General features: G+C 41.3%; 1 protein-coding gene across 3 annotated transcripts in view; it reads right to left on the bottom strand.

The window, feature by feature from the left end:
- Positions 1-15,170, bottom strand: part of DCLK1 (doublecortin like kinase 1) — a 239,558-nt gene that overhangs the window by 102,086 nt on the left and 122,302 nt on the right. For all 3 annotated transcript variants that reach the window (XM_021377782.1, XM_021377773.1, XM_021377812.1), the window contains exon 4: positions 10,029-10,128. In XM_021377782.1, coding sequence (XP_021233457.1) covers positions 10,029-10,128 — 100 coding nt within the window. The remainder of the gene's footprint in view (positions 1-10,028; positions 10,129-15,170) is intronic.

Genomic DNA, 15,170 nt, shown 5'->3' with positions numbered 1-15,170 from the left:
TTGCCAGTACAAAAGGATCTCTGGACACTCCTGGCTTTATAAAAAAATAAAGACGTGACTGCACTCCGGACACAGGGCCTGTATCTAGTATGAGAAGTAGAAAATTACAGTTGTCAAATTTTAACAACTCAGACCAACTTCATTAACAATGAGTAGGGTCTAATCTCAAGACAAAATCCCTTTGGCACAATCAGCACTATCCGATAAACAAACATCTCTCCAGGGCACATTCCAGTACAGTTTAGTGGATGGCGCATTTCAGTCAGGTTCTAAGACTGACTAATGAAACACTGATACTGCAGGAACTGCTCATCACAAAGATGCCTCATGCAAACTCACAATAACTGGAGAAAATGGGACTATGCTGCTTATACAAAGGATGTCCTGGAACAGGTCTACAGGGCACAACTTTTCAGAAACAGATCAGATTCTATTAGCTTCTTGCATTGGAAAGGACCCACAAGCAGCAAAAAATATAAACATACCTCCCAAGATAACTAGTATTTTATACTCCATTTCACCAAAACAAGATGAAGAAAAGTACATAGCTAAACATGTAGGAAAGATATTTCTAAACAACGCTGAAATTAAACTCCTTTGTGCTTGCCACTGAACTTAACAGCCTTGGGGGAGGGAGGTACTACATACAGCCATCTTCTGTTGCTTCCATCTCCACTGGAACTGGACAAGCAAAAGATAAAACATCTCTCCTAAACAGCACTTTCAAAAGAAGCTGGTCTATATCTTGGTTTCAGCTAGAATAGAGTTAATTTTCTTTCAAATACCTTGTTTTGGATTTAGGATGAGAATAACGTTAATGACACGCTGCAGAGGAGCACTTAGACTAGACGTTTCAGATCCTCATGCTGCCCTGCCAGAGAGGAGCTGGGGATGCACAAGAAGCTGGGAAGAGACAACCAGGACAGCTGACACAGACTGGCCAAAGAGATATCCCACACCATATGGCGTCATGCTGAGTAATAACGCTGGGGGAGCTAGCCAATGAGGAGGCTGGCTGGGCACCGGGCAGCACATGCATTGAGCAACTGCATTGCACATCACTTGTTTTATATACTCTTTGATCATTATTCTTATTTTCCCTTTCTGTTCTGGCCTATTAAATTGTCTTTATCTCAACCCACGAGTTCTACCTTCTTTCTGATTCTCTCCACCATTGCACTGTGGGGGCAATGAGCAAATAGCTGCATGGTGCTGAGCTACCTGCAGGGTTAAACCAGCACAGCATATTTGGAAGCTATAATCTTCTCAGGATACACAGAATGGAGCATTTTACAAACTGCAAACTATGCCCAAAGGCTGCAAAAAAAAAAAAAAAAGTGACTTCCACGAAAATGGAGATATCATGCAGTCAAATGAAAAGCCCAAGTGCCAACAGAATAATATGAAGATCTACCTTGTCATGTCTACTGAATTGCTGTGTTACCCCCCAGCACTGAAAGTCTGTTTTATATAACTGGAAAAAAACTGGAATTGCACTCTTTGTATTTGGATATACAGTTGAAATATTTATATTCTGGGAAACTAGCTTAAAATGTGTTCTAAGAAAAATCTCATCTGAACCAATCTGTTTAATCTAAATAATCCCCTGAGAATATTCAGTTCAAGAAATTATAACACAAAAATTAAAATGAAAAAGTAAAAATATCATGCTATAAAACATCAATAAAAATAAACACATTCTGTCTACCTTGTTATTATTAACAATACCTATTATGAGTAAAATTTCAAACATATTAATATTGATCAGATCTGAAAAGTTTTTCTTATATTTAAAACAGGCTTAAATTTTATATTATAAACTTCCCAATAAAAAATGCAATTTAACTACAAATTTATTATTGAGAAAAGCTTGATATTTTAGGGTCCATAATTTTTAATATTTTAATACCCAAAATAAACATTGTATTTGGCAAACGTTGAAAAAATATGCACACTCCAATTTCCTAATGCAAAGGAAACAGGAATTTCCACCAGCTCTAATTTGCTGATGGCATCTCATTCATGCTATTTTTAACAGGTACCAGAGAAAGCTAATATTGCAGAAAACATATTGAGGAACATTTGGTTCAGTGAAGGGAGCGAACTAGTTTCAACTGCTGCAACAGTTAGGCTCTTTCAATGAGCTACTGTTTCAAGCGATCACGATTTTTCCTCATTATACATACAGGCAACTTTTTCATAGAAAAATGCTGAAAGATGACAACTATGCAAAAAACACATGGATGGTGAGGAGGTAGGGAAAGAAGAAAAGAGGGACCACAGCTTAAGTCTGCACTGGAAAGCACTTATGTAATCTTCTTGAAAGCTCCGATGTCCTTGTTCCTGTTCATAAATCTGTCAGTGGGGAGCAAACATTCATGATTTAAATGACCAAACCTTTCCTGCAAGATACTCATAGGCAGAAAGGTGAGAAGCAATGGCTCAAATAAGTTGATCTGTAAGGCAGAGTAGAGAATATACAAAGCTTGCAGACAACAGATATAGAAATGGGCTTGCATAATCAAGAACATATCTATAAAAAAAAAGCCACATGTTAGAAAAGAAATCCTGTGTAGGAAAAAATAAAACAAAACAGAAAAAAAGAACAAAGTTCTGTGAATGTATTTACCATGTGAACAGTTCATTTACCAAAAGCTTTATGAAAGATTTTCGTTAGCGGAACCCTACGTGATGCTAACAACTATCTCATGGTTATGCTAACAGCTGGTTCTCAGTATTTAACTGCAGATGGGCATTCTGTTTTTAAGAGAACGTTGTAACTGTAGGTAAGTTTAACCCAAGAGAAACAAACAAGGCAGGCTCTTACTACCATACTGCCACGCGCTTCCACACAGTCGGATCTGAGCCGCTCACCAGGAAAACGTGCACAGGAGATGTGCATTCTAGCGTGGCTTCCCTGGCTAACGAGTCTATTGTGATCACTGCCTGTCTGCACAGTGCCTGGCATTCTCCACAACCAACTCAGGAAATCTCAGACACTTTCTGGCGAGTTCGACATAGGTAGTGGTGATCTCAGTAACAGCAGAGATCTATCAGTTTTGTTAAAATTTCACAACTGTCAGCCTGATGGATAAAAGGGACACCCCTCTAATGTCCTTGCAGTGAGAAAGGCGAGGGGATGAAGACAAGCAGGGATGAAGCAAGTGGGAAGGAGCTGAGGGTACTGTGCAAGCGGCTAAGACGTGATGATAGAGGGGGGATGACACTGGAGATCTTGAAGTAGGAGAGTAAAGGAGGTACTGGATGCAGATCCACGGGAAAGCAAGCTGCTTTCACTCTGCCTGCTCTGAACAATTAGTGTAAATGGAATATACAACCAGAGGACGAGTCCCTTCCTGCCTTTGTTTCTGTCTCATACACAGAATATGTCTCTAAGGCCCAGCAGTTGATGACATTTGAAAATATCACACTGTGCTGGAACACTTTATATTTATGCCTCTGTTGAAAGCAAAGTTGTATCTCAAAGTCCCTAGAACCCACCATTATTTTCCAATTTCCAAAGCATGAGTTTTTGATGAGGGCAGAGTAAGTCAGCCAGCATACTCTCCTCTCCTAAGTCCAGCCAAAAGCCGCTTAACACATCAGTCTTTGTCCTATAAATCCTACAACCAATTTCCCCTTTCTCCCCCTTTTAGGAAGGACAGAGTAATGAAGGCTACAGAAACCTGACAGTTATTAACAGGGATAAACATGATACTCCTGACCCTAACCACAGTTACTGAATGAGATGCGTGTGCATGCCTCCCAGCACACACACGTGTGTGGACATCGCAGGACTCAGATTTTCCTGGCAAGCTGTCTGCTGCTGGCAAGATGATGCAGTAAAACTGCTGGCACCAATATGCTGAGCTGAGGACAAATACAGGCCAGCAAAGTCAAAGTGAAATTAGGTTTCAAAGATTCCAGTCTTAATTTTCCCCTAGAAAAGAGTCATTTTCGTCATTGTTTCCATAGCCATAACATGCGCTCTTGACAAGTGATCTGAAGTTGCTTCTACACCCAGTCATTTTATGCTGGTTACGTTCTGCTTGGAGGCAGATACTGACTTTGGTCAGCCTAGATTGAAGCTTTTTTGCATGATGCATCCCCAAACGTGATGCATTCTGTCACACTTAGGAGATAAACTGCAATCTTGTGTCGCACAAAGCACACAGCCAACATTAACTAAACATAAAATTAAAGGATTTTTTGAAATTTAATTCTGATATTGCAAAAAACTGTTGTATTTTATAATGCTATGAAAGAAAACTCTGTATAAACCAAGATGTTTTCATTTAGGGACAATCTCTTGGGTTACTTACATTGCCAAATCCTACTTAGGTGCTTAAATAATAGCTGATTGCAAATATTTTCTTGAGCATGGTTCTTAAATCCTAATCTCTGCCAGCATGCAGTTGAGGGTTATAGAAAAGCATCCTCTGACTTCTTTTCTTCTTTGAAAACTGAACCACCACCAGTTAAAGAAAACCTAGGATTTCTGGGAAAGTTTCCAGAACTGCAAGCTAACAATGCCTGAAGCAGACACTGCCACATTCTACACCATGGAATTTTTTCCCTTACAGGCTCGCTGATGTAATGGTGTGCTTCATTAATAAAATTTTTCTGTGCTTACATTTCCCACAAAACCTTCCAATGAAAAGAGAATCATCACTGGTGTTTGACAAAGAAGGAATATTTACTTCTTAATGGTGTGGTCATTGTCACCCATTTTCATGTCCTATCTGTACTTCTCCTCATGCAAGTGTCTGCAACCATCCTACCAATTAGGTCAGAAGCGGAGATGACTGCTATGAATTATGACAGAGGTGGTGTCTGTTGATTCTGTACTTCATGTGATAAGCAGAGTGTTTAATATGAAAACCATCTGTATATCAAGAAAGAGAGGAGAAACTGTAATATACAGTGCTGCCTGCTTATTTTGCTCTTTGATGGATCTCTAATTAACTTATTTTTCTTAATTCTTTGCTAAGGACATATGCAATGCCTCTTCCTAAAAAACATAAAACAGAGAAGAGAGATGATATAAAGAAGGAGCACATTCCCTCTTTCAAGGACAGGTTTGAGCCTGAAGTCGAACCAATGAAAGGCTGAACTAATTGTTCAACTTAAAGAAGAAAGAATTGATGGCGCTTATAACAGTCCACAGACATTTTCTAAGAAAAAAGCAATCATCTGTTTCCCATGTTCACAGTAGATAAGAGAAGCAGCAAGGGCTTCTTTTAGAGCATGGGAATCTTGGGTGAGATAGCTGGAAAAAAATACTAGGAAAGTTTAATACTGGAACAGAAATTCCATGCAGGTTACAGAATCCTCATTATCAGAAGCTTTTAAGGGGCATGCTAGACAAGTATCTGTCAGAAAAGAAACAGGTAATGTTAATTCCACACTGGACAGGATGACTGATTCATTCTAGACTAGTTCTTCTGAATTTCTGATTCTATCACTTTTAGTAGGTGTTGTCCTCTGCTGGAAGCAGGATATAGAAAGATGCCTAGACATGGCGCAGACTGCTGAGTTCATAGTTGTTTTCCTTCCCGTTGGAGTAGAATTCATCCCATTCTAAAAGCTGATTAAACAACTTTTAAGAAATACAATGCAGATAATAAGAGTCATACCAGGCAAGCAGATACCATTTACAAAAGCAAGCCAGACATTTCTGGAGCGTAATTCATTCAAACTGTTTTAAACCCTTAGCTTCAACTGAATCAATCAAACAGTTACCACCTACCATGTCAATAGGTCCACACGTTATTTACTAAGCAAGGAACCTATTGGGATGGGCTCAGCTGCAGGTACCTACTTCTCTCAGTGTAAATTACTTTGTGTTAACTAAAACTAATCCCAGTGTAGGCAGATTGATCTTCCAATCTCAGTGAACCTTGCCACTAGTATCAGGAGCTCTGAACCTAAACTACAGAAATAGGGCATTCTTCCTGCATGAAAATAATTCCCTCTGTCCCACAAGCCCAGAACACATTGATTATTTATTTTCCTTTCCTTCCCTTATCACTCTTAAATTTTGCTTGTCCTTACTCCTTAAGCCACAACACCACAACTGTTATTCTCAACATCTAGTTGAAACTGGTAAACTCTGGAGGGATGGAGATACAGAAACAAGCGCAGTGCTGCTTCAAGCTGCTTTTCAGAGAAGCAGAGAGGCTTCCATGTTCTGCACAGTCAGACAGCACTCAGTAACAATTTTATGTTCTCAGATTAACTGTGAGGAACATACAGACACGCACTGTGATCACACAATCTTCATTTGCCAAGTAAAACAAGCTAAGAACTTAGCTGCTTTTTTATTCTCTGTCCAAATCTTGCTCCTATCTCAGAGAAGGCTGAATGGATCCACACTAGTTGGAGTCAGCTATCAATGGTGAGTAACCTAAACAAATTCTCTGCTTCCACAATTTCCCAAAAACACAGAGCAACAATGATGCACACTTTGCAAAGAAATTAGATACAGTCTGGAGTCTCATTTTCTTCTCTTTCTTAGCTCCTGTGGTCAAAACAATTGATGTTCACTAGAAAAGCAAACACCAGAGTATGTTGCTGAAGTTGTATTTCCAGTCAATACTTTCAGCTAATATTTTTTGTTTCAACTCAGCATAATATGAGTTTAAGCAGAAATTTTCCAGAGAAAGACACTGTTACTGAAAGAGATAATGATATGTCAAACAAACAAAGACTAAGCAGAGTCAGGATATGTCTGTACTTTGACACTATAACTCCAAAAAAAAAAACGAGTTACTTGATTTAGACAAATCCGTTATCAGTAAGTACTTCTTGAGTCAGCTCTGGAAAAAGCTGCCACAAGATTCAGTGAGGAGACACTGGACAGTCGCAAGTGTCATCTTTTAAATAAGAGACACAACTCCAGACTATGTAAGTCTGCTACATGGCTCTCCACTCCTGAAAGGCAAGGACTGCAGTGCTGGCCACATTCCCAACTAGAAAACTCCCCGGATGCACAAGTACATTTCCCTTACATATCTAATTCCTGTCCTAACGATGGATGGCTGACGTTAGCCTTTCATTTGTACTTCTTGATTTGTACATTTTACATTAGAGGAAATCACAGCAATTTCATTATTTTAAAGAGAAAATTTGGTGCACTATGTTTTTTTTCTTTCTTTATTATAAAGTCCTCGAGGACTTGAAAACTTCCTAGAGAAATATGGGATGTGTGTTTGTGTCTGCCTGTGACCAATAAAATAAAACAACTTTGCTTGTTCAGTAGCAAAGATACCTGTTTTTTCAGGCTCTATATGCTCAAACATAAGGTGTGCACAAGCTGGCTTCTTCTGCTCCTACACAAGTTAAGAACACATCTGCAGCCAAATCATGTAGCCTTCCACCTCCAGGTAGGATGGCTATGAAGCAGCTACTGTTGTAATGATTTTTTTTCTGATTCTTCAAGTCAGTTTTTCTTTGAGGCCTTTGGTACGTTGAAAAAAGATGAGAGAATTTGGTAACAAGGCATTACAGACATACTCAAGACTGAGAAAGAACTGGGAAATTAAAAATGTTTAGCCGAGCATCGACTAATACCCTCAGGTCCATTTCCTCTACAAAGTCTTCCAGCCACTCTGCCCTAGGCCTGTAGCATTGCCTGGGGGTGCCGTGGCTAAAGTGCAGGACCCGGCACTTGGTCTTGTTAAACCTCATCCCATTGGCCTCAGCCCATCAGTTCAGCCTGTCCAGATCCCTCTGTAGGGCCTCACTACCCCCAAGCAGATCGACACTACCTGCCAAATTGGTGTCATCTGCAAACTTACTCAGGGTGCTCTCAATGCCCTCATCCAGATCAATAAAAATATTGAAGAGGGTAGGCCTCAGTACTGACCCCTGAGGAACACCACTCGTGACCGGTCGCCAGCTGGATTTAACTCCATTCACCACCACTCTCTGGGCCCAGCCCTCCAGCCAGCTCCTTACCCAGCAAAGAGTGTACCTGTCCAAGGCATGGCTGCCAGCTTACCCAGCAGAATACTGTGGGAGACAGTATCGAAGGTTTTGCTGAAGTCTAGGTAGACCACATCAACAGCCTTTCCCTCATCCACCAGACGGGTCACTCGGTCATAGAAGGAGATCAGGTTGGTCAAGCAGGACCTGCCCTTCACAAACCCATGCTGGCTGGGCCTGGTCCCCTGGTTGTCTTGCACATGCCTAGTGATCTCCCTCAGGACAATCTGCTCCATAACCTTCCCTGGCACCAAGGTCAGGCTGACAGGCCTGTAGTTCCCCAGATCCTCCTTACGACCCTTCTTGTAGATGGGAGTCACAAGCCTCCAGTCTTCTGGGACCTCTCCAGTTGACCAGGAACGCTGATAGATGATGGAAGTGGCTTGACTATCACCTCCACCAGTTCCCTCAGCACTCTCGGATGGATCTCATCCAGCCCCATGGACTTGTGGCAGTCCAGGTGGAGTAGTAGGTCTCTGACTATTTCCTCCTGAATTGTAGGGGGTTTATTTCTCTCCCCATCCGAGACTTCCAGGTCAGGGAGTAGAGAACCCCAAGGATAACTGGCCTGACTTTTAAAGACAGACCTAAAGAAGGCATTGAGAACCTCAGCCTTTTCCTCATTCTCAGTGGTCATGTACCCAGCCACATCCAGTAAAGAATGGAGATTCTCCTTGGTCCTCCTCTTACTGTTAATATATTTGTAGAAGAGTTTCTTGTTCCCTTTTACCGCAGCAGCTAAGTTGAGTTCGAGCTGGGCTTTTGCCTTTCTAATCTTCTCCCTGCACATCCTAACAACCTCTTTGTACTCTTTCCGAGTTGCCTGTCCCTTCTTCCGCAGGAGGTAGATTCTCTTTTTCTCCTGGAGCCTCAGGAAAAGCTCCCTGTTCATCCACGCCAGTCTCCTTCTCCACTGGCTCATCTTGCGGCTCAGGGGGACAGCCTGTTCCTGTGCCTTTAAGACTTCCTTCCTGAGGAGCAACCAGCCTTCCTGGACCCCATAACCCTCCAAGACTGAATCCCAATGGACTCTCCCTACTATTCTCCTGAACAATACAAAGTCCACGCTCTGAATGTCCAAGGTAGCAGTTTTGCTGTCCCCTCTCCTGGTTCCACCAAGAATTGAGAACTCTACCATTTCATGGTCACTCTGTCCAAGACAGCTCCCAACCTCCACATCTCCCACCAGACTTTCCCTGTTTGTAAACAGCAGGTCTAGCAGGGCACCTCCCCTGGTAGGTTCTCTCACCAGCTGCAGAAGGAAGTTATCTTCCATACACTCTAGAAACCTCCTAGAGTGCTTCTTCTGCACTGTGTTGTATTATAGACCCCAACCAGGATGTCTGCCTTGTCAGCCCTTCCCTTGACGCTTACCCATAGAGGTTCAACCTTATCATTCCCAGCCGCAAGCTCAATAACATCAAAACACTCTCTAACATAGAGGGCCACGCCATCACCCCTCCTTCCTTGCCTATCCCTTCTGAAGAGTTTGTAGCCATTCATTGCAGCCATGCACTGCATTCATTTATAACAAAGTTAGCTTCAAATAAAGTGTATTTTACTTAAAGGATTATGCATATCAAATAAACAATTGTATCAGCCAGTCTCTGGGAAAACAGAGAATTCCCAGCATTTTCTCAGATGACTTTGTCTACATTTGCTAATTATATTTACCTTCCATACATAAGTGTAGCTTCCTGTATCAAACCACCTGTGAAGCCCTATCTAAATCTCAATTATTAGAACTGTGAGGTTGAGCAACTGTGATAAAGTACAGTAAATACAAAGACAAAAACATGAAGAAAGACTTTGTGAAATAGCAGTTAGTATTTCCTTTATGTTGCATGAGCAGATATTTTTCCCTTGGTAGCTTTAAAGTTGCTTTCAGTTACCTCTTATTTTCAGTACTTGGAAATTAAAGAAAAATATATTTATTATCTTTCTGAAATCAAAATAGGTGATACAATTTTGGCTTAGTTAGAATGATATGGAAAGTTCTCCTTTACTCTGGCTGTAAATGTTTTTAAGATACATCTTCTTACCACTTTCATCCAGCAAGAAATCATCTTGGTAACGGAACTTTTCTGGTCCACATGCAATAAAAATGTCATCATCGCCAAAGAAATCCTGAAGGCACATCACCTGTAAGGAAAAAGGAAAGGAAGGCATTGTATGAAATATCTCATCATCAGAGTTGTAGAAACAATAAATCCCTCCTTGTCTCCATCTGCATGAAAACTCTTCAGTTTTAATGGAATCAGCAGGGCTTCGTCTCCAGATAAATTTCAAAGCTGTGCTCTGACCATCTGTTACAAGTGAGGAACACTTTTATGGACATGCAGGAAGAGACAGATAAGACAAAAAGCCCTAGCGTCACATTTATTACATGATGCATCAATGGGGTATGAGGTATATGCCTTCTGATTACGCACAAGGTCCCATTCAGTCGTTAGTGGATAATCAATTTGCTTTTGCAACAGCATTTCTACTTGTTGACAGCCATGAATATAGGTAACAGTTTTGTATGCAATATGTAATTATTTCTGCAAAATCTCATTGACAAGGAATGAAACTCATATGGGTGAACTGAGTCTCCATCAAACATTCCTCATCTCTGTCAGCAGAAAGTGTAATTTTTCTTCATAAGCACCAATCTGAACAACCAGGTGAGCTGGAACTCAGTAAAACAATAATCTCTTTCTGCTCCCAAACGTGAATAATCAAGGTTATGTTGGTGTAGTTTTATGTTCATACATGAGATTTTCTTACAATGTTTCACAAGGCACTATTTAAAAGTTTAATATTTCTATTTATATGACTATTTTTACTGATGTTCTTAAAAGAATAATCAGTAGCTTTCCACTAATCTGACTACAGACTTACTGATACAGTTTTGAAAAAAATTTAAAATAAATTAGATATCTGACTACTTTTAGAAAACCAAATACACTTTGTAAACAGTATTACATACTCTGTTCCTCTTTCACATTTACAAGAAAATTTTAAAAGGTTATGATTGCTTATTTTTATATGATGCTATAATGTTTTGCAATTAAATAATACACTACTGTTTGAACAGATAAATTTCAGTTTCATGTCAAGAGCATACAGACAGGAAATTAACACATAAAGCGTTTACAAAAATTGTCAAAATAGCTGAGAACAGTCCAGCTGAAGCAATCAACCCCCCTCATCAGGCAGAGAAAAAGTCAGTATCTGAAGCCTACAAAAACAGAAGTAGAAGAATTAGCTAATGAGGCTAGACAGGCTTCTCCAGACTTCAGCATGAAAACAAAACACACACCATCACCACTTCCCAACCTGCAGCCATGGGTAATGGAAGGGCTACAAAATTCATATCATGCTTCCCAGACGTATGCCCGAAGGCTCTGACATCTACAACAGCTATGAGTCTGTATGCTAGGAAAATCTTAACAAAGAAAAATAGTAATACATGTCGTGACTTGCTGGCAGAGTAAGGCTTATCATTAAAACTATTTCAACAGCAGAGAAATAGAGAAATAGCAGCAGAAAAATGAGAAAGTCAAGAGCTGACCTATCTGAAATAAATGCCAGAGAAGATACAAAGTACTCTCAAAATTGCTCTGTCCTTAAGCAACGCACATCATTTTAGATGCAGGTCCACCACAGCCTTGTCCCTGTCAACATTCTCATATTCACACCATACGGTATCTGAACACCAACACCAAATATGTAAATATTTCATGGATCTTTTTCCCATGTTCCTACTCAGTTTCTGTTCTATTAGTGTATCAGCCTCAGCATCCTTTTTATATACTCACTTAGTTCCCATCTTCTTTTATTTTTGGCTACAAGACATATCCTGCCTGTCTTCCCACCCCACACACCCACCAAGTTTCAAACATCTCTTCCCTTCAGTCAAGTTCCTCTGAAATTACCATCTCTCCCACATGCACAAAGCCACTAATTTCCAAACGACAATAAAAATCCTACAATTTCCTGTTTGCTTCCCAAGTTTGGCACACTTCTAGGAAGCGATGATCTTTACATTTCTTTTTACGGTAAGCAGAGCACTAGAACTGTACAAACAATAAGCAGCCCTAAGCACAATGTTGAGCTGTTTTAGCATGAATTAAAATTAAATCCCTATTTGGATCAGAAATTGTACCGGTTTAATAAAACTGAAAAAATACTCTGTTCAGAGGGTTTCACACAAACTGAAACAAGCCATTAAAATGGATGTAGTGAAATCTACACAGGTTCAACTAAGTTAACACTTAAAGCATCTCAGGTTAAATCAGTGCAATCCATATGCAACTAAGAAAATAAGATTAGCTCAACAGAAAAATAATTTGTACTTGAATATACTTGTTTGGTTTATTCAATCATAGAATGGCTTAGGTTGGAAGGACCCTCAAAATCATCCAGTTCCAACCCTCATGCTATAGACAGGGACACCTCCCTCTAGACCAGCTTGCTCACAGCCCCATCCTGTGAGCCTGACCTTGAATGCATCCAGGAAGGGGGCATCCACAACCTCTCTGGGCAACCTGTTCCAGTATCTCACCACCCTCACAGTAAAGAAATTCTTCCTGATATCTAGTCTAAATCTACTCTCTTCCAGTTTAAAGTCATTTTCCCTCCTCCAGTCGCTACATGCTCTTATAAAAAGTCCCTCCCCAGCTTTCCTGTAGGCCCCTTTCAGGTACTGGAAGGCCACTATAAGGTCTCCCCTCTTCTCCAGGCTGAAGAGTCCCAACTCTCTCAGCCTGACCTCATAAGGGAGGTGCTCCAGCCCTCTTGATCATCTTTGTGGCCCTCCTCTGGACCCACTCCAACAGCTCCATGTCCTTCTTGTGTAGGGAGCCCCAAAACTGTATGCAGTACTCTAGGTGGGGTCTCACAAGAGCAGAGTAGAAGAGTAGAATCACCTCCCTCAACCTGCTGGTCACACTTCTCTTGATGCAACCCAGGATACGGTTGGCCATCTGGACTGCCAGTGCACATTGCCAGCTCATGTTGAATCTTTAACCAACCAACACTCCCAAATCCTTATTCCTCAGGGCTGCTCTCAAGCCGTTCTCCCCCAAGCCTGTATCTGTGCTTGGGATTGCCCCGACCCAGGTGCAAATCCTTGCACTTGGTATTGTTGAACTTCATGAGGTTTGCATGGGTGCACATTCAAGCCTATTCAGGTCCCTCTGGATGGCATCCCTTCCCTCTACCGTATTGACTGCACCACTCAGCTTGGTGTCATCTGCAAACTTGCTGAGGGTGCACTCAATCCCACTGTCCATGTCGCCTACAAAGATGTTAAAGAGCACCAGTCCCAGCACCAATTCCTGAGGAACATCGCTCATCAGTCTCCACCTGGACACTGGGTTGTTGACTGCAACTCGCTGAGTGTGACCATCCAGTCAATTCCTTATCCAGTGAGTGGTTCATCCATCACACCCATTCTTCTCCAATTTGCCGACCAGGATGTCATATGGGACAGTATCAAGCTCAGGTAGGTGACATCACTGCTCTTCCTCTATCCACTGACTCTGTAACCTCATCATAAAAGGCCACTAAGTTTGTCAGGCATGATTTGCCCTTGGTGAAACCATACTGGCTACCGCCAATCACCTCATCTATATTTTCCATGTGCCTTACTAGGGCCTTCAGGAGGATCTGCTCCATGATCTTGCCAGGCACAGAGGTGAGACTGACTGGTCTGCAGTTCTCTGGATCTTTTTTTCCCTTCTTGAAAACAGGGGTTATGTTTCCTTCTTTCCAGTCAGTGGGAACTACACCAGTCTGCCATGATCTTTCAAATATGACGAATAGCAGCTTGGCAACTTTTTCTGCCAGTTCCCTCAGAACCCGTGGATGGATCTCGTTGGATCCCATGGACTTGTGCACCTTCAAGTTCTTCAGACTGTCTCAAACCTGATCTTCACTTACAGAGGGGAGAAGTTCCTTCTCCCAGTTCTTATCTTTGCTTTCTGTAACTTGGGTGGTGTGGCTAGAGCCCTTGTAAAGAGGCAAAGAAATCACTGAGCACCTCAGGTTTCTCCGTATCCCTCATGACCAGGTCTCCAGTTTCCTTCCAGAGAGGGCTCACATCTTCCCTAGCCTTCCTTTTATCACTGATATACCTGTAGAATTTCTTCTTTATGTGCCTGGCTAGATGTAATTCTATCTGGGTTTTAGCTTTCCTAACCTGATCCCTGGCTGCTTGGACAACTTTTTTTGTAGTCCTCCCAGGTAACCCATTCCTGCTTCCACTCCCTACAGACTTTCTTTTTGTGATGAAATAAGAACAGGAGCTCCTTGCTGATCCACGGAGGCCTCCTGGCATTCTTGCCCACCTTCCTCTTTCTCAGGATGCACTCAAACTTTACTTTTTGAAGCTTATCATTCTTCTTGGCTCAACAGATTTTATTCATTTGGGAATTATAATTCTTGTACATAACTGTCTGCCACCTCATCTATAGCATTTTCCATCCTTTCTGTCACATTATCCCTGGCCTGCTCTGCTCTCCAGCTCCTCACAGGTTACACTGCAGGGCTCTTCCAGAAGGCACCTAACAAATACATAGCAAGCACCTTCAGGCTTTTTCACCAGAAATCTGCAAGTACTTTCTATTCACACTCAGCCATCAAAGTAAGCAGCAGGACCTGCTTTTTATTACCTGTTTTCACTTCTGAAAATCACAGCTCCTCAAAAGTTACAGTTAAGAAGATCAAGGATTTGCATCACCTGTTTTGAACCGTGACAGTGTTCTAGAGGTCAGTGTGCTCTGTTGCACATGATCAGCTTTCATATTAGTCAGTGTTTTAAAAAGTATATTACAAAAGCCTCCCCAAACATTTCTGTTGTTTCCAAGTCATGCAATCATTCTCCTTTTTCATAAAGATTTTTTTTTCTTCCATATTCCAGAAGGATGATTCTTCCAGTGAGGAAAACAAAGTGTGCAGGAGCAGTCAGACATACAATTTCACTAAAATGAAACTGAAAAGCAAATGTTTACCTCCACAACTAGTGTTGTGTAGTGACACTGTGACACTTGTACACAAACAACCTGCTGGCATCTCTCTCGTGGAAAGCATTGGTAACAGTAAGGATACCAGAAGACAAGAAGTCTCAGGCACTACAATCCTTCAAGTGACAAGACAGAAGAGAGTAGCCACAAAGAATATTGGTCACTAAAACAGGC

This window comes from Numida meleagris, chromosome 1, assembly GCF_002078875.1.
Source record: "Numida meleagris isolate 19003 breed g44 Domestic line chromosome 1, NumMel1.0, whole genome shotgun sequence".
NCBI lineage: Eukaryota > Metazoa > Chordata > Aves > Galliformes > Numididae > Numida > Numida meleagris.
Note: the sequence above shows the minus strand (reverse complement) of the source record. Positions and strands in the feature narration are given on the sequence as shown.